The sequence below is a fragment of the Eptatretus burgeri genome, chromosome 16 (assembly GCF_056783735.1).
Source record: "Eptatretus burgeri isolate ZD-2024b chromosome 16, Ebu_testis_v1, whole genome shotgun sequence".
NCBI classification, from domain to species: Eukaryota; Metazoa; Chordata; class Myxini; order Myxiniformes; family Myxinidae; genus Eptatretus; species Eptatretus burgeri.
The window spans coordinates 4,251,060-4,277,566 of record NC_140976.1 but is presented as its reverse complement, the minus strand read 5'-3'; the positions used below and the strand labels follow the sequence as shown (position 1 = coordinate 4,277,566).

Below are 26,507 nucleotides of genomic sequence, written 5' to 3'. Positions count from 1 at the left end.
GATGGCTCAATGGAGGTGTTTGCTGGTAGATCATAGGATGGCTCATTAGAGGTGTGTGCTGGTGGATCGCAGGATGGCTCAATGGAGGTGTTTGCTGGTAGATCATAGGATGGCTCATTAGAGGTGTGTGCTGGTGGATCGCAAGATGGCTCACTCGAGGTGTGTGCTGGTTGATCACAGGATGGCTCACTCGAGGTGTGTGCTGGTTGATCACAGGATGGCTCACTCGAGGTGTGTGCTGGTTGATCACAGGATGGCTCATTAGAGGTGTGTGCTGGTGGAAGCAGAGTCTATGGGCTTATCACTTTCCCATCTCAGACTCTCTGTCTGTCTCTGTCTCTCTCTCTCTCTCTCTCCCTCTCTCACGGACACCTCCTCCTTTCTGGTGTTGCATCCTCTGTTCTTTCTGGGCTTTGTCCCCCATCCCCCCCCAGGTTACTGCAGGGCACACGCAATCCACAAGCAACCCCCTTCTAATCTTCTTCGTTCACATGCAGCACAAGGCTGTGGGTGTGGTAACATCATTGGCCGAGGGCTGTGCCTTTCGTGCTGTGGTTTTTACTCGTTAGTGCAGGAATTTTGAATTTGTTCTTGGTGCCAGCGACAGCTCACCTACTCTTCGTAAAGGACCCCTGTGGGATTTCTGTTGTTCACCAACAAATACCAAGTTTAACGTCCATCCGAGGATCGGTACACACATTGATGAATCTCCCTGCTTGCATCCTGTGAAGCACCGGGATGACAGTTTATACATGAATCGGGGTTCAAACCCAGGCTGAACGGCTCTGGGACGAGTGTACGTACCCCTCGGCCATCCTATCAGCCCACCCCCTTCGGGTAAAACTACCGAAACCCAGGATCACTGCTCACCTCCACGCATTCGTTCCTCTTTTTCCCGCATGTGGAATTAATTTCCACATCCTCTTCAATCTCATTCTTCCCTCCATGTCTTCAAGACGGCTGTTCATCACCTTCTCAGATCATCCCCAATCCAAACCAAGATATTTTCTACCCCCATTCACCCCACCCCACCCCCCAAATCCTCTTCCTTCCAAATGTCCAGTTTTCCTTTCTGAGAGTTTCCCTCTGTATCCATCAGACCCACCCTGTGCATCCTCCCTTGTCCCTCCTCACCGATTGTTTGTCCAAGCCTCTCTCTATCTTGGCCTTCAACCCTGCTGTTGTGTGTTTCATCCTCTCCCCCTCTCCCTCTCTACTGTTCCTTTTGTTCCATTACCTCCTGATCCGTTCAGTGTTCTCGCTCTTCCACGAACCTTGCATCGAAAAATAAATAAATTCACGTGTTCACGCGTTCCTGTGACGTAACACCGTAAAGTTCACGTGTTCTCGTTACCTGAAACCCCTCATTCACAGGTAAGATGATCTGGACCCGTGTGCTCACTCTCACCTGATGAAAACATCATTTTACGTGTTGTCACCGTTGTTAATTAATTTCATGACGACACTTGCGCTCCTTTCATGGATTCCAGTCCGCTGTCCACTGTGCGTGAGCATCGTCATCTGTTGAACGAGACAAACGAGACATTTTAACACCTTGGTGTTGATGGCTCACGACCGACATGCGTGCATGGCCCGAACGTCTGCATCTGATACCTACCGTCACGTGACCTAGTTTCATGTGACACGGGTCCATTTAGCAGTGTATAAATGGGAGGGAGAGGGAGAGAGAGTGTGCACCATTGTTTGTTAAACACGAGACTCCCAAAGGTGAGTGTTTCCTTAATCTACTTTATCAGGTGAATAAGTGCCTCGACATCGATTGGATAGTATACTGAGTGCCTCGTTACCTGTCGGGGGCGGGGGGGGGGGGTCACCTGTCCCCATGATGATGCATACTGTCATGATGCATACTGTGATTTTGTAGACGAGTACATTGTTTGCACATTTCCATTCTCACCAACAATCGAGGAGGTGAAGAGTCGGGGAGAATGGAAGAATCGGTCGAGTTGAGGTAGATAACTTAAGGCAAAATAATAATAATAAAAGTACCAGTGGATCGTCCAGATTTTTATTTTAAAAAGGAAGGAGGCCCTTTACATTTGTTATTATTTTTATTTTTAAAGGGCAGCTGGCTTTTCGTACCTGACAAATGAGGTGTACCTGACATACCAGTTTTTTAACCCCCACAACCTCCCCTCCCCAACCAAAAGAAAATTACACGAGTCACACCAGACTTTTCTTCCCTCAAACAAATATGACGTAGGTCGTATACCTGACACGTCATGTACACACTCTTTCAGCCAATTAAAAATACAATCCTTAGTTCAAAACAAATATCAATCAAGAGAAAGAAGACGTTGTGCAGAGCACGATACTTGGAAAATCCAGAAAACAACTTTGACCTCAAAAATAATTGTCTGGTTTAATTCAGTGACCTGATATGAAAATCGTCTTCAGATTCCAAGTGCATCGGATGAAAATTGACAACTTTAGAAATTCGGCCTATGTTGACCTCAAAAATAATTGTCGACTTGAATTCAGTGACATGAAAGATATATCCTCTTCAAATTTCAAGTCAATCAGATGAAAATTGAGGATTTTAGAAATCTCACCTTAGTTGTTGACCTTTTGACCTCAAAAACAAAAGGATTCTTCCTTATGACAAACTCTAACCATGTAGTGAAGTTTCATGAAGATCGGTTTAAAATTGTGACCTGTGGGTGACAAACAGACAAACAGACAAACAGACAGACAAACAGACAGAAAAACAAAATGGACGAACCAATGTACTTGATAAATGTTCGATTTTGCAAGTGATAAATGTATGGTGAAATAAAAACAGTACACATTTCGTGCATTCTAAAATTATCAGCTATGTCATCTTTCTATATAGATCAACAGTAAACATTGAATACACACATTTCCAGACGTGGGATGTGGACTCACCAGCGCTCCCTGGTCCAACTCCCAACGAGTGAGACATGAGAAAACATCGCAGAGCTAGTGGTGCCCATCAAGAAGGTTCTCGCATACCACAACTTCAAGACTAAGTTCCCATCCGAATTTGCAAACAGATGAAAACCATCTCCAAAAATGAAGCTTAAATCATGAAAACGATTTGTCACATTCACGCAATTTGTCTACATCTACATTCATCACATTCATGCAATTTGTCAACATTTGTCACATTACACGCCATTTATCTACATCTACATTCATCACGTTCATGACATTTGTCAACATTTGTCACATTCATGCAATGTGTCTACATCTACATTCAGCACATTCATGCAATTTGTCAACATTTGTCACATTCACCCAATTTGTCAACATCTACATTCATCGCATTCATGAAATTTGTCAACATTTGTCACATTCACGCAATTTGTCAACATCTACATTCATCACGTTCATGAAATTTGTCAACATTTGTCACATTCACCAGATTTGTCTCCATCTACATTCATCACGTTCAAGCAATTTGTCAACATTTGTCACGTTCACCCAATTTATCGACATCTACATTCATCACATTAGTGCAATTTTCAACATTTGTCACATTCACACAATTTGTCTACATCAACATTCATCACGTTCAAGAAATTGTCAACATTTGTCACATTCACCCAATTTATCGACATTTACATTCATCACGTTCATGTAATTTGTCAACATTTGTCACATTCACCCAATTTGTCTACAACTACATTCATCACGTTCATGAAATTTGTCAACATTTGTCACATTCACGCAATTTGTCTCCATCTACATTCATCACATTCATGAAATTTGTCTACATTTGTCACATTCACGCAAATTGTCTACATCGACATTCATCACGTTCATGCAATTTGTCAACATTTGTAACATTCACCCAATTTGTCTACATCTACATTCATCACGATCATGCAATTTGTCAACATTTGTCACATTCACCGAATTTGTCTACATCTACATTCATCACGTTCATGAAATTTGTCAACATTTGTCACATTCACCCAATTTGTCTTCATCTTCATTCATCACATTCACCCAATTTGTCTACGTCGACATTCATCACGTTCATGCAATTTTTCAACATTTATCACATTCACCCAATTTGTCTACATCTACATTCATCACGTTCATGCAATTTGTCAACATTTGTCACATTCACGGAATTTATCGACATCTACATTCATCACGTTCATGAAATTTGTCAACATTTGTCACATTCACCCAATTTGTCTTCATCTTCATTCATCACGTTCATGCAATTTGTCAACATTTGTCACATTCACGCAATTTGTCTACATCCACATTCATCACATTCATGAAATTTGTCTACATTTGTCACATTCACGCAAATTGTCTACATCGACATTCATCACGTTCATGCAATTTGTCAACATTTGTAACATTCACCCAATTTGTCTACATCTACATTCATCACGATCATGCAATTTGTCAACATTTGTCACATTCACCGAATTTGTCTACATCTACATTCATCACGTTCATGAAATTTGTCAACATTTGTCACATTCACCCAATTTGTCTTCATCTTCATTCATCACATTCACCCAATTTGTCTACGTCGACATTCATCACGTTCATGCAATTTGTCTACATTTGTCACATTCACGCAATTTGTCTACATCGACATTCATCACGTTTCTGAAATTTGTCAACATTTGTCACATTCACGGAATTTGTCTACATCTACTTTCATTATGTTCACCCAATTTGTCTGCATTTGTCACATTCACCCAATTTATCGACATCGACATTCATCACGTTCATGCAATTTGTCACCATTTGTCACATTCACACAATTTATCCACATCAACATTCATCGCTTTCATGAAATTTGTCAACATTTGTCACATTCACACAATTTGTCTACATCTACATTCATCACATTCATGAAATTTGTCAACATTTGTCACATTCACCCAATTTGTCGACATTTACATTCATCACGTTCATGCAATTTGTCAACATTTGTCACATTCACCCAATTTGTCTACATCTACATTCATCACGTTCATGAAATTTGTCAACATTCGTCACATTTACGCAATTTGTCTACATCTACATTCATCACGTTCATGAAATTTGTCAACATTTGTCACATTCACGCAATTTGTCTGCATCTACATTCATCACGTTCATGCAATTTGTCAACATTTGTCACATTCACGCAATTTGTCTACATCTTCATTCATCATGTTCACCCAATTTGTCTACGTTTGTCACATTCACCCAATTTATTGACATTTACATTCATCACGTTCATGCAATTTGTCAACATTTGTCACATTCACACAATTTGTCTACATCTACATTCATCACGTTCATGCAATTTGTATACATTTGTCACATTCACCCAATTTGTTTACATCTTCATTCATCACGTTCATGCAATTTTTCAACATTCTACATTAGTCATGTTCATTCAATTTGTCTGCATTAGTCATGTTCACCCAATTTGTCTACATTAGTCATGTTCACCCAATTTGTCTACATCCACATTCATCACATTCACGCAATTTGTCTACATTTGTTACATTCACCCAATTTGTCGACATCTACTTTCATCATGATCACCCAATTTGTCTGCATTTGTCACATTCACCCAATTTATCGACATTCATCACGTTCATGAAATTTGTCAACATTTGTCATACTCACGCAATTTGTCTACATTTACATTCATCACATTCATGAAATTTGTCAACATTTGTCACATTCACGCAATTTGTCTGCATCTACATTCATCACGTTCATGCAATTTGTCAACATTTGTCACATTCACGCAATTTGTCTCCATCTACATTCATCACATTCACGCACTTTGTCTACATTTGTCACATTCACGCAATTTGTCTACATCTTCATTCATCATGTTCACCCAATTTGTCTACATTTGTCACATTCACCCAATTTATTGACATTTACATTCATCACATTCACACAATTTGTCTACATCTACATTCATCACGTTCATGCAATTTGTATACATTTGTCACATTCACCCAATTTGTTTACATCTTCATTCATCACGTTCATGCAATTTTTCAACATTCTACATTAGTCATGTTCACTCAATTTGTCTGTATTAGTCATGTTCACCCAATTTGTCTACATTAGTCATGTTCACCCAATTTGTCTACATCCACATTCATCACGTTCATGCAATTTGTCTACATTTGTCACATTCACGCAATTTGTCACATTCATGCAATTTATCAACATCTACATTCATCACGTTCATGAAATTTGTCACATTCACGCAATTTGTCTACATCTACATTCATCACGTTCACGCACTTTGTCAACATTTGTCACATTCACGCAATGTGTCTACATTTGTCACATTCACCCAATTTATCGACATTTACATTCATCACGTTCACGCAATTTGTCTGCATTTTTCACATTCCCCCAATGTATCTACATCGACATTCATCATGTTCATGCAATTTGTCAACATTTGTCACATTCACCCAATTTGTCTGCATCTGCATTCATCACATTCATGCAATTTTTCAACATTCCACATTAGTCACGTTCACTCAATTTGTCTGCATTAGTATTGTTCACCCAATTTGTCTACATCCACATTCATCACGTTCATGCAATTTGTCAACATTTGTCACATTCATGCAATTTATCTTCATCTGCATTTATCACGTTCATGACATTTGTCAACATTTGTCACATTCACGCAATTTGTCGACATCTACATTCATCACGTTCATGCAATTTGTCAACATTTGTCACATTCAAGAAATTTGTCTACATCTACATTCATCATGTTCATGCAATTTGTCAACATTTGTACCATTCACCCAATTTGTCTACATCTACATTCATCATGTTCATGCAATTTGTCTACATTTGTCACATTCACCCAATTTGTTTACATCTTCATTCATCACGTTCATGCACTTTGTCAACATTTGTCACATTCAAGCAATTTATCTACATCTACATTCGTCACGTTCATGCAATTTATCAACATTTGTCACATTCACCCAATTTATCAACATTTGTCACATTCACCCAATTTGTCTTCATCTACATTCATCACGTTCATTCAATTTGTTTACATCTTCATTCATCACGTTCATGCAATTTTTCAACATTCTACATTAGTCATGTTCACTCAATTTGTCTGCATTAGTCATGTTCACCCAATTTGTCAACATTTGTCATATTCACGCAATTTGTCTGCATCTACATTCATCACGTTCATGCAATTTGTCAACATTTGTCACATTCACGCAATTTGTCTACATCTTCATTCATCATGTTCACCCAATTTGTTTACATCTTCATTCATCACGTTCATGCAATTTTTCAACATTCTACATTAGTCATGTTCACTCAATTTGTCTGCATTAGTCATGTTCACCCAATTTGTCTACATTAGTCATGTTCACCCAATTTGTCTACATCACATTCATCATGTTCATGCAATTTGTCTACATTTGTCACATTCACCCAATTTGTCGACATCTACATTTGTCACATTCACCCAATTTATCGACACTCATCACGTTCATGAAATTTGTCAACATTTGTCACATTCACGCAATTTATCGACACTCATCACGTTCATGAAATTTGTCAACATTTGTCACATTCACGCAATTTGTCTGCATCTACATTCATCACGTTCATGCAATTTGTCAACATTTGTCACATTCACGCAATTTGTCTACATCTTCATTCATCATGTTCACCCAAATTGTCTACGTTTGTCACATTCACCCAATTTATTGACATTTACATTCATCACGTTCATGCAATTTGTATACATTTGTCACATTCACCCAATTTGTTTACATCTTCATTCATCACGTTCATGCAATTTTTCAACATTCTACATTAGTCATGTTCATTCAATTTGTCTGCATTAGTCATGTTCACCCAATTTGTCTACATTAGTCATGTTCACCCAATTTGTCTACATCCACATTCATCACATTCATGCAATTTGTCTACATTTGTCACATTCACCCAATTTGTCGACATCTACTTTCATCATGTTCACCCAATTTGTCTGCATTTGTCACATTCACCCAATTTATCGACATTCATCACGTTCATGAAATTTGTCAACATTTGTCATATTCACGCAATTTGTCTACATTTACATTCATCACATTCATGAAATTTGTCAACATTTGTCACATTCACGCAATTTGTCTGCATCTACATTCATCACGTTCATGCAATTTGTCAACATTTGTCACATTCACGCAATTTGTCTCCATCTACATTTGTCACATTCACGCAATTTGTCTACATCTTCATTCATCATGTTCACCCAATTTGTCTACGTTTGTCACATTCAACCAATTCATTGACATTTACATTCATCACGTTCATGAAATTTGTCAGATTCACGCAATTTGTCTACATCTACATTCATCACGTTCACGCACTTTGTCTACATTTGTCACATTCACGCAATTTGTCTACATCTTCATTCATCATGTTCACCAAATTTGTCTACATTTGTCACATTCACCCAATTTATCGACATTTACATTCATCACGTTCATGCAATTTGTCAACATTTGTCACATTCACGCAATTTATCAACATCTACATTCATCACGTTCACGCAATTTGTCTGCATTTTTCACATTCCCCCAATGTATCTACATCGACATTCATCATGTTAATGCAATTTGTCAACATTTGTCACATTCACCCAATTTGTCTGCATCTGCATTCATCACGTTCATGCAATTTGTCAACATTTGTCACATTCACCCAATTTGTCTGCATCTACATTCATCACGTTCATGCAATTTTTCAACATTCCACATTAGTCACGTTCACTCAATTTGTCTGCATTAGTATTGTTCACCCAATTTCTCTTCATCCACATTCATCACGTTCATGCAATTTGTCAACATTTGTCACATTCACGCAATTTATCTTCATCTGCATTTATCACGTTCATGACATTTGTCAACATTTGTCACATTCACGCAATTTGTTCGCATCTACATTCATCACGTTCATGCAATTTGTCAACATTTGTCACATTCAAGAAATTTGTCTACATCTACATTCATCACGTTCCTGCAATTTGTCTGCATTTGTCACATTCACCCAATGTATCTACATCTTTATTCATCATGTTCATGCAATTTGTCAACATTTGTCACATTCACCCAATTTGTCTACATCTACATTCATCATGTTCATGCAATTTGTCTACATTTGTCACATTCACCCAATTTGTTTACATCTTCATTCATCACGTTCATGCACTTTGTCAACATTTGTCACATTCAAGCAATTTATCTACATCTACATTCGTCACGTTCATGCAATTTATCAACATTTGTCGCATTCACCCAATTTGTCTACATCTACATTCATCACGTTCATTCAATTTGTCAACATTTGTCACATTCTCCCAATTTGTTTCCATCAACATTCATCACGTTCATTCAATTTGTCACATTCTCCCAATTTGTTTCCATCAACATTCATCACGTTCATTCAATTTTTCAACATTTGTCACATTCACCCAATTTGTCTACATCTACATTCATCACGTTCATGCAATTTTTCAACATTCTACATGAGTAATGTTCACCCAATTTGTCTCCATTAGTCATGTTCACCCAATTTGTCTACACTAGTACGTGCCAGTACGTGCGTGGCCGTACGTGCAAACCAAAAAAAAAAAAAAACTTTCAAAACACGAGCCAGAAACAACCACATAGGCCTTCCTTCGCTCTCGTGTGCCCGTACGTGCATGCCCGTACGTGCACACCCCCCCAAAGAAACAAAAAAAAACTTTCAAACCGCGAGCCAGAAACAGGCACATGGGCCGTTCCTTCGCTCTCATAACGACTGGATTGGGGCATTGTGTTTATCTATAAATGCGCATAAGAAATGGAGAAATTAATTATTACAATACAGTTAGTCATCACTATCCGGAAGTGGTGCGTGCCCGTACGGAATGTTCACATGCATTCCATGAATTATCACTTGCATTGAAGTAGCAACTGCTGTGATATTTCCACACACAGAGTTAATTAAAATCAAAATTAAAATCAAGTTTACCTCCCTGTCTTTGCTTGCCATGACATCCGTTGCCATTGACCATTGCCACTCCTACGCCACGGTAACTAAGGCACCGATCCCCATTGTAACCGGCACGGCATGTGACGTCATCGTCGGCCGGCCGCGCACCGGCCTCCGCAGCCACGCCTATGCAGCAACGTTTCCTTTCATTGGTTTGGTAAATAAATGGCCATAATTTGGGAACCGCTTGTCCGATTAATATCAAACCTTGAAAAGGCACATCCACAGGGCCCCAGCAATATACCTGGCAAGTTTGAATTAGATCGGACCAGTGGTTGTCGAGAAACAGCGGTCACACACATATACACACACACACACACACACACACACACACACACACACACACACACACACACACACACACACACACACACACACACACACACACACACACACACACACACACACACACATACACACACACACACACACACACACACATTGCTGTAAATATAGATCGATTTGTCTAGAGTTTGGACAAGGTCACAGAAAAACCAAGTTGGTGATTAAACAAATTGGGGCCAAAATTAAATAAATGGTTTCCTAAGCTCTAATGTCGTGGAATCAAACGGTGAAGGCCACAAGGTTTGAGTCCGAATGGCTGAGGTCGAGTCACCACTCATGTCGTGTTGATGATTGTGAAGTAGTTATGATGATCCCGTCATCGATGGAATAGAGAATGTTAAACTTCATGTGTAAGAGAAAGTGGAAATGGAAAGGAAGGAATAAGGAGGTTTACTTGTATTTAGTGAAACTTTTGATGATTTTGAATCGAGCAGTTTGGCTTCAGATGCTGTAGGTGAGATCGTTGGCTCCACTGATTCTACACCATTCCGGATATTGGGGCCAATGTACTGTTTCACAGAAGGGGGAGGGGCTAATGTATCAATTTCATGGAATGGGGAGGGGCTAATGTATCAATTTCATGGAATGGGGAGGGGCTAATGTATCAATTTCATGGAATGGGGAGGGGCTAATGTATCAATTTCATGGAACGCGAGGGGCTAATGTATCGATTTCATGGAATGGGGAGGGGCTAATGTATCAATTTCATGGAAGGAGGAGGGGCTAATGCATCGATTTCATGGAACAGTGAGTGGATAATATAATAAATATTTTTTTGTCGACATAGTTGAGCCTCGTGGAAGAGTACACTGAATGGATCGGGACACATTAAATAGTAGAGAGTGTGGGGAAACACCACGGACTTCTTATAATAACCTGGACCGGCAACGGCCTCTGTCGACTGAAGTCAGAGGTCCACTGAAGTCGCCATGTTGCGTTGCCAATCCGAATTCACAGATTTGCGCTAAATTTTATTTCCACGGGAATTTATTCTTTTTATAGACATTTTGAATGTGGATGAATTAAAAAAAAAATTAATGTGTTAGAATTAATTTTTTGGGCACGAATACAAAACGACCTGCATCGTCTGACACAGTCAGAATCGTACAGAAATTCACAGAAAAATCCTGGCAGCAAAGGAGGACGTTTTCCGGGTATTCGCACCCAAAATCAATTCTAAAACTTTTATAGATTCAAAACAATTTAATGTGTCAAATAAATATTTGTATCAAATAAAAATATATAATATTTGTATCAAATAAATATGTATTTTTTTAGTGGAGACCATTGTAAAAAATCGTGTGTACTAACCTTCTGGAGAAGAGGTGGAAATTTGAAGACGCTTGGTATGACGCCTTGTTTTAGCCGTTTCGTCTGGCCCGTACTGTCAAAGTCAGAGTTCAGGAAGCGTTCACTACAAAGTAATGTCACACCGGCGTTGGTGTAAAGTGTTCCCTTCTCTGCGCCTGGCCCCATTGTCTGCACAACTTTTCATCCTTAGGGAATCTGGAGAAAAAAAGATCCGAATGACGTTTTCGATTATTGGCATTTGAAGGGATGGAAGGATGGGTACTACAATTGGCGTCAGTGGAGGTAGATTTCTGATATCAAGATAGATAAGACCCCCTAACCCTAAGGCGCGTAGGAAGCAAAATGATTTTGGGGGTAACATCGGGTTAGGTGGACCGCGGAGCCAGGACCCTTGGAATAGGGAGGGCCTGTGCCCCCAAATGGACAAATATTGTGAGCTACCCGCCCAACTATTTACGCAGCCAGGGCGGTCGATGGGGGGAATGAATCTCCGGGAAAAAATTGAATTCTAGACGCCTGGAAAACTCATTTCCAGCGTATTCCTGGATAATGTCATTTTTTTTACATTTTCTTTCAAATTGTCGACTATACTTTGCCATCATTTAGATTGTTATACTGGCGTTTTGCGTTTAAATTGTAACTTCTTAAAATAATACTCTAAAAAATAGATTGATGATTGAAAGAGAGAAAAAAAAAGCATCAATAATCGCATTTTTCCCGATGAAAGGTGCACGTGGAGCTCTTCCCAGACTTATTATTGCATCCGAATGACATGCACTGTGGCATTTTTACGTTTACAGGTTCAAAATACCGGCAAAATAGTTAAAACTCTTAATGCATCTACAGGTTTTTTGAATTGCGCGCGACTCGCGAGTGGCAACGCAACATGGCCGCTGAGCCATTTCCGGTGACTTCAGTTCTCACTGCTGTGAGTAGATGGCATTGCTGGTCCAGGTTATTATATGAAGACCGTGGGAAACACTAACGGCAGAGTTGAAGGCCAAAATATCAGGAGACGGACAATGTGGCATGAGAGGCAGATGTTGGCGATAAGAGGAGAGCAAGTCGGTTAGCCATGGTGGAGTTGTCCTTGGATACCAAAGGCAGGTAGTTTGGAGAGCAAAGTGGGATGCTTAACTGTATCAAAAGCATGATACATGTCCAAAGAGACGGCCATGATCACATGGCTGACAGAGATGACCTCCATCCATTGTTGGGTGAGTAGAAGCAGTATGTCGAAGGTGGAGTGACCTGTTCTGAAACCAAATTGGTGATCTGAGATGAGGTTGTTGGAGAAAAGGAATGATTTATTGTCATCTGCGATGATGGATTCCATGATCTTGCTGATGATTGGAAGCAAGCTGATCGGTCTGCAGTTGAGGGGATCGGTTTTTGCTACTTTTTATGGAGTGCAGTGATGTTAGTGGATTTCCAAACAGATGTAAGATAACCTCGGGCAAATTATATGTTGAAAAGGGCAAAGAAAGTTTTTAGGACACGTGAGCTGATGCCGTCTGGTCCAGAAGCAGAGTCAGAGTCAAAGGTTGAAAGAACCTTCTCTACCTTCTCAGGTGCAATAGACAGAGTCCAGGGGCAGTCCAGGATCAACGGGGAAGGATGGGTACCGAGAGTGAGGAGTTGGAGACCACACAATTTGGAAGCAAACACAGAATTGAGGCATTCGGCCTTCTCACGAGCAAGGTCAGCGGTGGTGCCATTTGAAGAGAGGTAAGAGGTGGAAGGTGAGCATGTATCAGGGACACTCAACAAAATGACAGCAGGTTTGAGAGGAGGGGGACAAGTTTGAAAGTTCATTCTTGTGATTGGACAGATGTTGTTTTCTGGCTCACCTGAAAGAAGACACGCACTTCCTTCAGGATTTTTGGAATTCACCAAGATTAATTTTGGGGCTGCTGTATCTATTTCTGGGCTAATGTGCAGTGGTCTGCAAAAGTATTCACCCCCACCCTTCCCCCCTCCAAAGTTTTCACATTTTGATGCCACCTGAGCTTATTTCATGATGCTTTCAAATCACACTTAATATATAAAGTCTTCACAATCTACTCCAAAGTGATAAAGCTAAAATAATTTTTTTTTTAATGTGAATAAGTTCAATTAACAGAGAAAATCGGATGATTCTCAGTACCATAAGTATTCAAAACCCTTTGTCTAATGAACCCTAAGTCACTTCAGGAGGAAATTATTTGTTTGAAAAGTTACAAAATAAGTGTAACAGGTTTTACCTATATGTAATCAGTGATTTAACTTAATTTATCTCCCCCACAACAAGGTAAACATGAAGACAAAGGAGCTTTCCAAAGAAGTCAGAGATGAAGTGGTGGAGAAGCGCCGTTTAGGAGAGGGTTATAAGAAGATTTCAGTCACTCATTATCCCTTTTGAGTTCAGTGAAATCCATCATGAATAAGAGGAAGATGTATAATACCACGCAGACTCTACCCAGATCAGGTCGCCCATCCAAACTCAGCAGCCGGGCAAGCAGGAAACTGGTTTGAGATGTCGCTGGAAATCCAACAACGACTTGGAAAGATCTGCAAGTCTCTGTGTTTGAGATGGGGGTCAGGGTTCATTAATCAACATATACCCCGTTCCTTTCACAAAGCTGACCTCTCTGGACAGGTGGCAAGAGAGAAGCCATTACTGAAAAGAGACCCATCTAAACACTCATATGGAGTTTGTGAAAAAGTATCTTAATGATACTGTAGGCATATGGAGAAACGTTTTGTGGTCAAACGAGACGAAAATTGAACTTTGTGGTCTGAATACAAAGTATTACATCTGGCGTGAGCCAAACACTGCACACCACCCAGTGAACACCTCCCTACTGTCAAGCATGGTGTTGGCAGCATCATGTTATGGGGCTTCTTTTCATCAGCAGGGACTGGCAAGCTTGTCAGGATAGAAGGGACAATGGACGGTGTAAAGTACAGGAGAATCCTTGATAAAAACCTGCTCGAGTCAGCCATGAATCTGAAACTGGGTAGGACATTTACATTTCAGCAGGACAATGACACGAAGCACAAAGTTAAAGCCACACTGGAGTGGCTGAATAAGGAAATGATAAATGTTATTGAGTGACCCAGTCAAAGTTCTGACTTGATCCCAATTGAACATTTATAGAGGGACTTGAAGATTGCAGTCCGTCGATGATCTCCATCAAACTTGACAGAACTCGAGGAATGTTCACGTGAACAATGGGCAAAGATTTCACCATCTCACTGTGTAAAGCTGGTCGAGACCTACTCAAAAACACTCTTCGCAGTCATTGCTGAAAAAGGTGCTTCCACCAAGTACCTAAAGGGATGAATCGTTTTGCAACCAGTGAATTTTGATTTGTACATGTTTTTTGCAGGTATTCCTGACATGTAACCTCCTTCAACCACAACAGTGTTTCGTTTGATCTCTTCAGTTATTGATATAAAAGTTCATTTAGAAAAATTGTTTCTGCATAATTCATCTAAATGTGGCATTATTGGTAGGGGGTGAAAATTTGGTAGGCCTCTCGATTTTGGGGCTAACGTTTCATGAGTAGGGAGGGCGAAGGTATCGATTGCACAAAGCTTTAGTGGGGGGAGGGGGTTAATCAGGTTTGCCAAATATATTAAAATATAAGGGAGTATCAGTTCACAAACCCCATTGGTAGATCCATTGTTTCAATCTTCTTCTTCTTGTGTATGGCAGCTTGGCTGCCAGGTAGCTATCATTCTGATGGGACATGACTGCTACTGATGCTGTGCCCCTCTACCAATACACAAGTAGTCATTTTGCAGACCTTGGGAGGATGACTGGCTGAGTCAACCCCATCTGATGTTAATTCAGCAACCAACAGGGCTCAAACTCAGGACCCTGAGATCCCTCAGCACTAAGCCAACACCAGGCTTGGCATTCCATTGAACTTGTACCACATGTATTGTCTTACCACGGGTTTTAGAACGATGCTGCAGATCAGATTGTGACGTCATAGCGTTTTTCAATGTTTGTTTCATAACCATTTGGCTTTAACAACCAAAAAAACAGTTGAGAAAGCGAATGTACCTGCAGGTGGGTGGTTCACGACCTTTGAGAAAGTTACCCATAAATTAAGAGTTCAGAGAGCGATGAACAAATGGTTCGTTAGTTTGTGATCAGAAAAATCATTACAACTGTTCGTCACCTGTACCGATTGATATTAAAAGAGTGAAGATTTTAAAACGGGTTCACCTGTTTGATGTTCCCATCTGCGAGAGCCCGAGCCCAGGTTCAAATCGCCCACATCGTGTTAATTTGTCCCTCATCTATCAGTCCTCGGAGTTCATGGTGAAAGCAATGATGTCTCGATGTCCTTGTCTGGCATTCTGTCGATGTTCAAGTTCCTCTATGAGCCTTGAATCACCATTTAACAAACTAAGATTTGCGTCAATCAATCAACTCAGCAGTTTTAGAAAAATAATTCGTTCCAGCATAATGTTGTAGGAGCGGAGAGTATTGTTCTACGACAGACAACGCATAATTGTGCGTTTACTGTTACACAACAGCACTCGTAGTTTTGCATTTCGTTCATTCATGTAACATGTAAAGCTCTGTCTCACCACTCGTTGACTCACTCACTGATACAAATGTTTTGTGCTTTCTCGGTGGGCGAGAAAACTGAAATCTTACAAACTGATGCGACTCGAGGCCAATATTCCAGGGGAAGAATAATGATCAGAAACCCGTTTGAAAAATGTCCACAATCGAAAATATCCGCGAATAAAAGTCGGCCGGTGTAGCCTCTCACTGATCACGGCAGGTCACGTGACAAAGAGACAATGGAGTTTGCACTCAAACGTTGCTAGGTAACGCCAACATGCCCTCTTCCGCCTATTCTTTGATAACTTTTACCGTATTTACATTCAAAAAATTACTACAGCCGTAAACTTTTAAATAAAGAGCTCATTCAATCACTAATTCTTGATTTATTTCAGTTATTTAGCCGCTTACAGAATGCAACCACGATCGACCTCATTAGATATATCAAGTTTATATTTATTATTTATGAACGTAGGTGGCACCTGAGTATTTGCTTGCAGTCATGCCGCACTCGTTTGTTTACAACTATAATAATTGTGTGCAAGACTCGTGCATAAATAACATGTGGGACGTTAGCAGATATCAGTGTACTGTAACATGAATGACAAAGGCGTTTTGACCTGCCACCTGTGTTCGTGAAGATGATAAAGCACTGGTGGTGTGATGCACCGATGAACATGTACCATGAGCGTGTGAAATGATCAAAAGGCTGGACCGATGTAAGGATTCATAGAGATAGAGTATGGCAGTGGTGGACACACAGTGAGGGATATGGGGTGGACGCAAGTATCGACACTCATTGAGCCGCAAATGTTCTCAGGTGACATGGATTCCAACAAGCAGGTCCTCCTGACCCTGAGCATTGTCCTACTCATGTGGACATCCCTTTTGAAGGCCGACTTCCAAGGTAAGACCGCGGAAAGTTAAAACATCTGGAGTGATATTCCACACCGGTTATTTAGTTACCTCCGCCACTGAAAGTGGATGGAGGTTGTTTTCACCCCCCGTCTGTCTGTTTGTGACTAATATATCTCAAAGTTATGGAAGGATTAGGACGAAACTTGGTGGACAATTAGAGTGTGTGACAAAGAACAATCGATTCGATTTTGGTGTAGATACAAATCCAGATAGGTGTTTTTCATTAATTTTTTATGTGATTCTTCACTTTAGAGAAATTTGGTCAAAAATTGTGTGTGTGTGTGTGTGTGTGTGTGTGTGTGTGTGTGTGTGTGTGTGTGTGTGTGTGTGTGTGTGTGTGTGTGTGTGTGTGTGTGTGTGTGTGTGCGCACAGGGTAGCCCAAAAGTTACTTTACCCCTGATAAATTTCTCGCACTTCCCTCCGTCCCTTCCCCTCTGCCCTCGCCCGCTATGGTATGCGGAAACACCGACTCAGAAGAATGATGGAGCACATACAGATACAATGACAAATTAATTATTGTAAGTACTGTGCAATAAAACCTGTATATTAAAAGAGTTCAAGAACAATGCTTCACTGGGAAGGGGTAAAGTGACTTTCAGGCCACCCTGTATGTAATGATATCTGAAAAAGTTGTGGACGAGTTATGACAAAACTGGATGGATGAGTTGGGTAGGTGACAAGAACAATCCGATTCGATTTTGCTTCAGATCCGGCGTATCGGTGGATACAAAACGTAAACTGTTCAGTCCGGTGGAGGTATGCGCTCTACCGAGGGTTGTTCTTGCTGGAAATGACCTTATCAGCGACAATCAGTTTTGACTTCCATCCTGGTAATTCGCCCTGAGACTTACTCACACACACCTGTCATGAAAGGATGTCTCATTTTGGACAGACAGACATCAGGAGGGTACAATTGTGCCCCACATCAAAGTAAATTAAAAAAAAAAATTTAAGTTTCAATTTCTTCCAATGTATCATGGCATTAAGTCGAATTGTCCATGGTTTAGATAAAATCAACGTGCATGGTTTAAAAAGACACAAAAATCTGAAATGTACACACAAATTCAGGTCAGGTCAGGTCAGGTATGGGAGCATGCGTTGCTGCATCCACTTTACACCGGTACTCCAGTGGCCTCCGTCTGGCCACCCCCCCCCCCCCAGGAAGATCCCTGGCCCATCCCCATCTCCTTGAGATTACAAATTCGTGTAATAAGTAAAACGTTGCAAATTTTACCACACAATTACACCAATTACATTTTACCACACAATTACACCAACAAACAAGGCCAACAAAATCAAATGAAACATAAACGTTATGAGGACCACCACCATGAATACAAACAATGGAAATAGGATCAGAAGTATTCGAGAACAATAGAAACAAGAACAGGTTTTAGCAACAATGGTACCAATTTGATTGTATGGGCATAAAATCGATCGTACTCACACAGAGGTATCAATTTTGAAACAATATCTAACACTGCACATCACCCAGTCCACACCTCCATAATCTCAAGCATGGTGGTGGCAGCATCATGTTATGGGGCTTCTTTTCATCAACAGGGACTGTTTAAGCTTGTCGGGATAGAAGAGACAATGGACGGTGGAAAGTACAGGAGAATCCTTGATGAAAACCTGCTTGAGTCAGTCATGAATCTGAAACTGGGACAATGATTCGAAGCACGAAGATAAAGCCACACTGGAGTAGCTAAATAAGGAAATGATAAATGTTTGTGAGTTGCACAGTCAAAGTCCTGACTTGAACCCAATTGAACATTTATGGAGGGACTTGAAGATTGCAGTCCATCGATGATCTCCATCAAAAACTTTTCAGAACTAGAGGAACGTTCACGTGAACAACGGGCAAAGATTTCACCATCTCGCTGTGTGAAGCTGGTAGAGACGTACTCAAAACGACTCGTCGCAGTCATTGCTGTAAAAGGTGCTTCCACCAAGTACCTAAGGGGATGAATACTTTTACAACCAGTGAATTTTGGTTTTTACATGTTTTTTGCAGGTATTCCTCACATGTGACTTCCTTCAACCATGACAGTGTTTAGTTTGATCTCTTCAGTTATTAACCAAAAAGTGCATTTGGATCCACTTGGAATACGTTTTCACTTGCACATGGTGGACAAGACCTCTGGCCTCCCTGTGCTTTGTCCCCCCCCCCCCCAACTATCTGCAGGACGAACATGGTCCACAATCAACCTCCTCCTGGTGAAACTGCCTAAATACAGAACCACTGCTCACCTCCACTCATTTGTTCCTCTTTTTTTCTCACCTGTGGAACCACCTTCCACATTTCCTTCAATCTCGCTCTTCCCTCCAGCTCTTCACAACAGCTGTTCAGCACCATCTCATATCTTCCCCCATCCAAAACCATGATTTCTATTTTTCCACACCAGTTAAACCATCCCCACCCTTCCCAAAATTTTTCACATGTATCCATCTTGTGCACCCCTCGCATTCTCCCTTACCTGCGTACCTTGTTTGTCCGTCTCCATCTACCTTCTCCCTCCACTCTGTTGTTGGTGTTTCCCCGTTCTCCTGCTGTTCCCTTTGTTATGTTGTGTCCTGATCTGTTATGTGTCATCGCTCTTCCATGATCCTTGACCATGCATTGAACAAAACAAAAAAACAATCATCTAAATGTGCCATTCTTGGTAGGAAGTGAATACTTTTGCGAGCCACTGTACTTATAACATTGTTGTTAAACTTAATAATATTGTTGGTTCTTTGATTTCATTTGCACTTTTGATATTTTGTTTTTTGTGAGCACTTAATTTCGTTGTCAGTGGTTATTTGTAAAAACAACAAACTCAGACTAATGGACTTTTCCACAAATTAATTTACTAAATATAAACTCTTTAGAAAATTTTAATATTCGGTATGCTTTATAAAAAAAAGGATCAAACAGGAGATGTATAGTTTCTGAGTTTAGAAAACTCATAATTATGTTAATTTTATTAAATTAAGAATCGGAACTTGTAAAAGTATAAATGGAGCCTGGTAGTGGTAGACACCACAAATGGAATCGACACCACAGCCACCCTAAACACTAAGTGAATACCAGGCCTGGGAAACATTCTGTGGGTCTGATGAGACGAAAATTGAACTCTTTGGCCTGAATGCAAAGCGCTACGTCTGGCAGAAACAGAAGCCGGCTGTGAAGCCGGTGAAACGTTTCCTGAGACCAGGTCTGCTCTCGCTTTTTTGCTCAAATTAGCGGAATCAATTGAATTTTTACTCTGGGTTGGAAATGCCTTCTTCTTTTTCTTAAAAAAAAAAACAACAAAAAAAAGTGTCCATAGAAAGTGTACACCACCCCCCCCCCTTCAAATTTTTCACCTTTTGTTGCCTTGTCGCCTGGGATTAAATTCCATTAAATCAGACTTTTCCCACCTTTATTTACACATCGGAACCCACAACTTCCAAGTGAAAAACAAATTCTACAAATTGCAGAAAATTAATGAAAAATACAAAACTAGAATATCTTGGTTGCATAAACGTCGTCCCCACTCCCCCCCTCTCCCCCATAATAGCAATTGTAAAATAGGTCAGGTGTAACCAATCACGTTCAAAATCACGCACCAAGTTAATTGGTCTCTACCTGTGTTAAATTGAAGTGATTCTGATTATTTCAGAATAAAATCTGCTGTTCCTGGAGGTTTCCTCTGCTGGGAAGTGCATTTCACAGCAAAGACTCAACCATGAACACCAAGGAGCTTTCAAAAGGCCTCCAGGATAAAGTTGTGGTAAGGCACTGATCAGGGGTTGTGTATAAAAATATATCAAAGGCCTTGAATATTCCTTGGAGCACAATCAAGACAATCATTAAGAAGTGGAAGGCATATGGTACCACCAAGACCAGACCTAGATCAGGCCATCCTTCCAAACTTGATGACCAAACAAGGAGACTGATCAGAGAGGCGACCACGAGGCCAATGGTAACTTTGAATGAGCTACATGCCTTTATGGCAAAGACTGGTCACTGTGTGCATGTGACAACATCACAAGGGCTGCATAAGTCTGGCCTGTACTGTAGGGGAGCAAGAAGGAAGCCATTACTCAAAAAAGCTCACCTTAAGTCCCATTTGAGGTATGCAAAAAAATAAAAACACTCCAGAGATTCTGAAGCCATGTGGCAAAAAGTTTTATGCTCTGACAAAACCAAGATGGAACTTTTTGGCCCAAATGCAAAATGTTACATTTGGTGCAAACTCAACACAGCACATCATCCAAAGAACACCATCCCGACTGTGAAGCATGGTGGAGGCAGCATCAAGTTATGGGGATGTTTCTCATCAGCAGGGATTGGAGCACTTGTCAGGATCGAAGGGAAAATGGATGGAGCAAAATACAGAAAAATCCTGTCGGAAAACTTGCTGTCCTCTGGAAGAAAGCTGAAATTGGGACGGAAGTTCACCTTTTAGAATGTCAACGACCCAAAGCACACAGCCAAAGCTACTCTGGAGTGACGAAGGAACAAAAAGACAAATGTCCTTGAGTGGCCCAGTCAGAGCCCGGTCGTAAATCCAATTGGAACATCTGTGGCACGACTTTAAGATCGCTGTCCATCAACGTTCCCCACACAACTTGACTGAGTTTGAACAGGTTTGTGCAGAAGAATGGGCAAATATTGTTCAATAAAGGTGTGTAAAGTTGGTAGAGACCTATCCCAAAAGAATCACAGCTGTAATTACTGTCAAAGGTGCTTCCTCCACGTATTAACTCAGGGGGGTGGACACCTATCCAACAGAGATATTCTCGTTTTGTACTTTTAATTAATTTTCTGGAATTTGTTGAATTTGTTTTTCACTTGGAAGTTGTGGGTCACGATGTGTAAAGAAAGGTGGAAAAAGTCTGATTTAATGGAATTAAATTCCAGGCTACAAGGTAACAAAAGGTGAAAATTTTGAAAGAGGAGGTGCACACTTTCTATAGGTACGACAGTTTCAGCCGCTGTCGTCACACAAACATATCGTTTCGGCTAGAAACTAAAGGTGGAAATCACAGGAAAACAATTTTGGCTAAAAATGGCATTGGACCTTTGGTCAAGGTCATCAATGGTCAACAGAAAAATTGGCAACATCATTCTTCCAGTGACTGGGACCCAGGAGAATACATTTATAATGGTTGCCAAAAATTATCATGCCATACCCACAGAAATACCCCACACTACCCCTTCCATTTATGGCTCTTCCTGTGACGTTTTAGTTTCGTTCCCACACTTTGTACCAAAACGGAAGATTCTACCAAACGTCCAAACCATGTGCCGCAGATAGCAGTCGCTGTACCCTACGCACGAACACCTTCTTGAGAGAGCTCAACCACAAACTGCACCACGTCCTGCAGTGTGCCGGGTACTGCTTCTCAAGGGCCTATCCGACCCCACCGAGTGTGATGGACAGCATGATATCACCCAAAAATATCACCTCAGAGGCTCTGTGCTGTGTGGCCAGCAATTGGACCCAGGTACGTGTGCAGTGCAAAGAGTTTCCTGCCACCAACTTCAGAGTAACACACAATCGTTCGAAGTAGATAGCACTATACCTGTGTTTGATATCGCCATTTTTGTGTAAGGTGTGGTGTATTCGTTATTGCTTAAGGTTTCAGGATTGTTATTCATGGATAAAGGTATCGGTTATATTTAGAAGGCTGGGCTCAGGCTTAGTCATACTCACAGCTAGTGGAGAGCGCCGTTCAGTGCATTTATTTTTAGTCGGTGTGTAGCGCTGGGTGAATCCAAAATGCCTGGATACATCGTCGAGCCAAGATCTTGTAATGCAGACAAACCAGGAAACTACTAATTGTGATGGAATATGGTACTCAAAGGTTTTCTTTGGGACCTCTATTTTTGAAAAGAGAACAGTCCTGTGATTTTTTTTTTTAAGGTAGAGAAGAGGATATCCCCATAATAACCAAAGACTGCACATCTTGCATCGGCAGATATCTGGAATGGAATGGACACGATGATGACCAAGTTCATCCATTCCTGCTACTCCAATACACAGTTGCTGGTTTTCGGCACGTCCTTCACCAATCGTGATGGGTGACATCACGTGCCATAATTTCCATAGCTCTGCAAGATTGCGGGTGTCGGGTTCAGATTTACGTTCATATAAATCTTTTCAAAATACGAACACTCGTCGAGGATCCTCCATAGTCTGCCTTGCAGCCCATGTCGCAGCGATAAATTACTTGGCACATCGTCCTGGATTTAGTTGGATCAGTCTGAACTGCAGGGAAATCAGTCCTTCGAGATCGCTCTTTCAGCACTCAATGACACCGTCAGAGTGAGACTTTTGCTTATTTCAAATGTTCATCATAGCTCAGTCCAAGTTCTCCACTCAAATATCTACAGCTTTCCTTGTACCACATCCTTTGTGGGGGGTTCCTCAGCCCTTGTGAGTGTCTTTCGCAACAACGCTGGCTGCATGCGTCTCGAGATGGGCATAGAGGTCTTCAGGGATTGTCCTCAAGGTTAGATTCTTTCCATGCAGTGGTACCTTTGGGTAACCCTCACAGGTACTGAATCGGGTCGATTTTCCACTCGTTCTCCACGATTGGCTAAGTACTATCCTCTACACCACCGTCAGCATGTGGCTTTGCCACTTGTATCTCTACTCCAGTTGAGTCCGCGTCTGTCCTCGTGATGAATCAGGGGTGGTTCTGGCAACCACAATCTCATCTTGGTCTCATGGGGGTTTACATTCCGTTTGGACGAGGTTTACAGACACACCTAAGGCCCGTTTTACCATTTCTCTGCGGGCTGTCTCCATTTCCCCTTACCTTTGATTGCATCCAACCTACGGCCAGGGATTTCCCCCTCCAATGCTTGGTTCAGGTTTTTACATGCTCCCCTTACAAGTCTAACTTCCCTTCGAGCCACATCCACTTCATCCCAACACGATCATTGCCATCCCAATCTTGATGTCAGTCTTCGTCTCTCCATCCTCGGAATCCTTAAATCCAGCTTTTTGTTCGGGGTGTGGGACAACCATGACAAACCCCCTCACATCAGTACCTTTCCCCACACCCGCTCCCCCACCCTTGCTTACATGTAATGAAACGGAAGACCAGGAATGAACTCGAAGAAGTAAAGAGCAGAGCAAAGATGGAATCATCAGAAGCAACTTGGATAGGATTCGGGTTTCAGCCGCTACTCCACAACCCTCAAACCCATCCAGGTGTAGCCAAGTGAGCTTTACAGAAAAATTTCTGCAAGAATACACTTCTCCTTAGAGAGATAGCTAAAGAAAGGAATAGAGAGTAAAAGAGTAAAGAGAAGAAAAAGCAAGAGTTAGAAAGAAAAAGAGTGGAAAGAAGTGTGAAAGGAACAAAGATGTTGGGAAGAACCAGGAAAGATAGATTTCAGCAGTTATTCCCAAGGCTCAAACACAGCAACACGCAAATCCACCCAAGGCCCTCCCTCCTTCCTTCACTAAACACAAATACTCCTTCACTTCCTGCATACAGCCCCCTCTCCTCCCCCTCCTCCTTTTCTATGCAGCACAAGGCTGTGGCTGAGCCGCTGATGCAGTGCCCCCATTACCAGTACACCAACTCAATTTGCCGACCTTGGAAGGACCAGTGCGGGCCCGTAGATGCGTGCCAGTATGTGCAGCTTCATTCCTTCGCTCTCGTAAAAGACGACTGGATTGGTTGCATTTTTTCAATTAGATCGGACCAACCGTATCATAAATGGCCATAACTTGGGAAACATACTCAGGTCCCCAGCGTCAATTATGACGTCATATCAAACGAAGAAGAAGAATTGTGACGCCCCCTCTCTCTCGCCCCTAGTCTCACCCTCCTCTCTCTCTCTCGCCCCCACTCACCCCCTCCTCTCGAATTGTGACGCCCTCTCTCTGTAAATGTATTCACAAATGTCTACCAAGCACAACAATTAATTCAAACCTTGGGAAAAAACAGCTTTCAAACCCTTGGGAAACAGCTGTTTCCTTTGGGATTAATTAATAATTTGAACAATTCATTGAAACCTTGGGAAAAAATAGCTTGTCATTGGTTGACAGATAAATGGCCGTAACTTGGGAAGTGCTTATCCGATTAATATCAAACCTTGAAAAGGCACATCCGCAGGTCCCCAGCAATATTCCTGGCAAGTTTCAATCAGATCGGACCATCAATCGTGCAAAAAATAAAAAAAATTAATAAAGAAATAAACATTGTGACGTCATTCGTGATGTCATAGCACCGTGTCTTGTCATTGGTAGACAGATAAATGGCCATAACTTGGGAACCGCTCGTCCGATTAATATCAAACCTCGAAAAGGCACATCCGCGGGTCCCCAGCAATATTCCTGGCAAGTTTCAATCAGATCGGACCGTCAATCGTGCAAAAAACAAACAAACCATTAATTGTCACATCATTCGTGACATCATAGCACCGTGTCTTGTCATTGGTCGACAGATAAATGGCCGTAACTTGGGAACCGCTCGTCCGATTAACATCAAACCATGAAAAGGCACATCTGCGGGTCCCCGACAATATTCCTGGCAAGTTTCAACCAGATCAGACTGGCGGTCGTCGAGAAACGGCGGTGACAGACACAGACAGACAGACAGACAGACAGACAGATTGCTGGAATTATCGATAGATGACAGGCCAAGTAAACCCCATCTGGTATCAATTCAATGACCAACAGAGGTTCAAACTCAGGACCGAAGATTTCAAGCCAGCCACCCTAACCGCCAAGCCAACACCCACACCCTCTCCACCCCAGAAATGTCGTCCACAAAGAAATCCTGACTTAACACTCCAAATGACAGATATTTTTTCCAAGAAAACATACCCGATTCTGAGCAAACATAACTTTGTTGCACAGGTGAGGTTCTCTGTTCACCGAGTCGAGGTCGCAGAGGGGACGGGTATTTACTATTCCTGCAAAAGCTGGGATCAAACAACACACACACCTACTTTATAGATGTAAATGAATAAATTGAGGTACTGTAAGATACACGTTACTTTCTGAACAATTTTAGGAAAACTACATTTGCTGCACATTTGTCAACACTTTCATCCCATCCCAGCTCCACAGAAATGTGATGAGAAAAATGTTTTCCTACAGCTGAAAATTCGCAGTGTTACCATCTACAACCACACGGCATGCAGTTGTGGACCTTGTTACTACCACCAGAAAGACATATGATGCACACCTGTGGGACGCTGGGTCAGGTCGGACTGAGGATTCGATTCTCAACGTTTCCACTTATATCATTACATTCACATTCCCTCCTATAAGCTTTCACTTCATCCATTAAAATATGCAAGAGAAA

General features: G+C 41.3%; 1 protein-coding gene across 1 annotated transcript; it reads left to right on the top strand.

The window, feature by feature from the left end:
• The first annotated feature begins 1,656 nt into the window (after window positions 1-1,656).
• On the top strand, window positions 1,657-26,507 carry CGA (glycoprotein hormones, alpha polypeptide). Its single transcript, XM_085859451.1, has 4 exons — window positions 1,657-1,728; window positions 17,106-17,192; window positions 22,489-22,682; window positions 26,300-26,507. Exons 2-4 carry the CDS (start codon window positions 17,111-17,113, stop codon window positions 26,378-26,380), a joined length of 357 nt encoding a protein of 118 aa, XP_085715577.1. The 5' UTR covers window positions 1,657-1,728; window positions 17,106-17,110; the 3' UTR covers window positions 26,381-26,507.

What these genes read in the sequence shown, in the direction of transcription:
- CGA (XM_085859451.1), top strand. Translation starts at nt 17,111, where the DNA reads ATGGATTCCAACAAGCAGGTCCTCCTGACCCTGAGCATTGTCCTACTC. An exon ending in TTTGAAGGCCGACTTCCAAG is followed by an intron (nt 17,193 to 22,488) that starts GTAAGACCGCGG and finishes CATGTGCCGCAG; the next exon opens with ATAGCAGTCGCTGTACCCTA. An exon ending in TGGCCAGCAATTGGACCCAG is followed by an intron (nt 22,683 to 26,299) that starts GTACGTGTGCAG and finishes GTTTTCCTACAG; the next exon opens with CTGAAAATTCGCAGTGTTAC.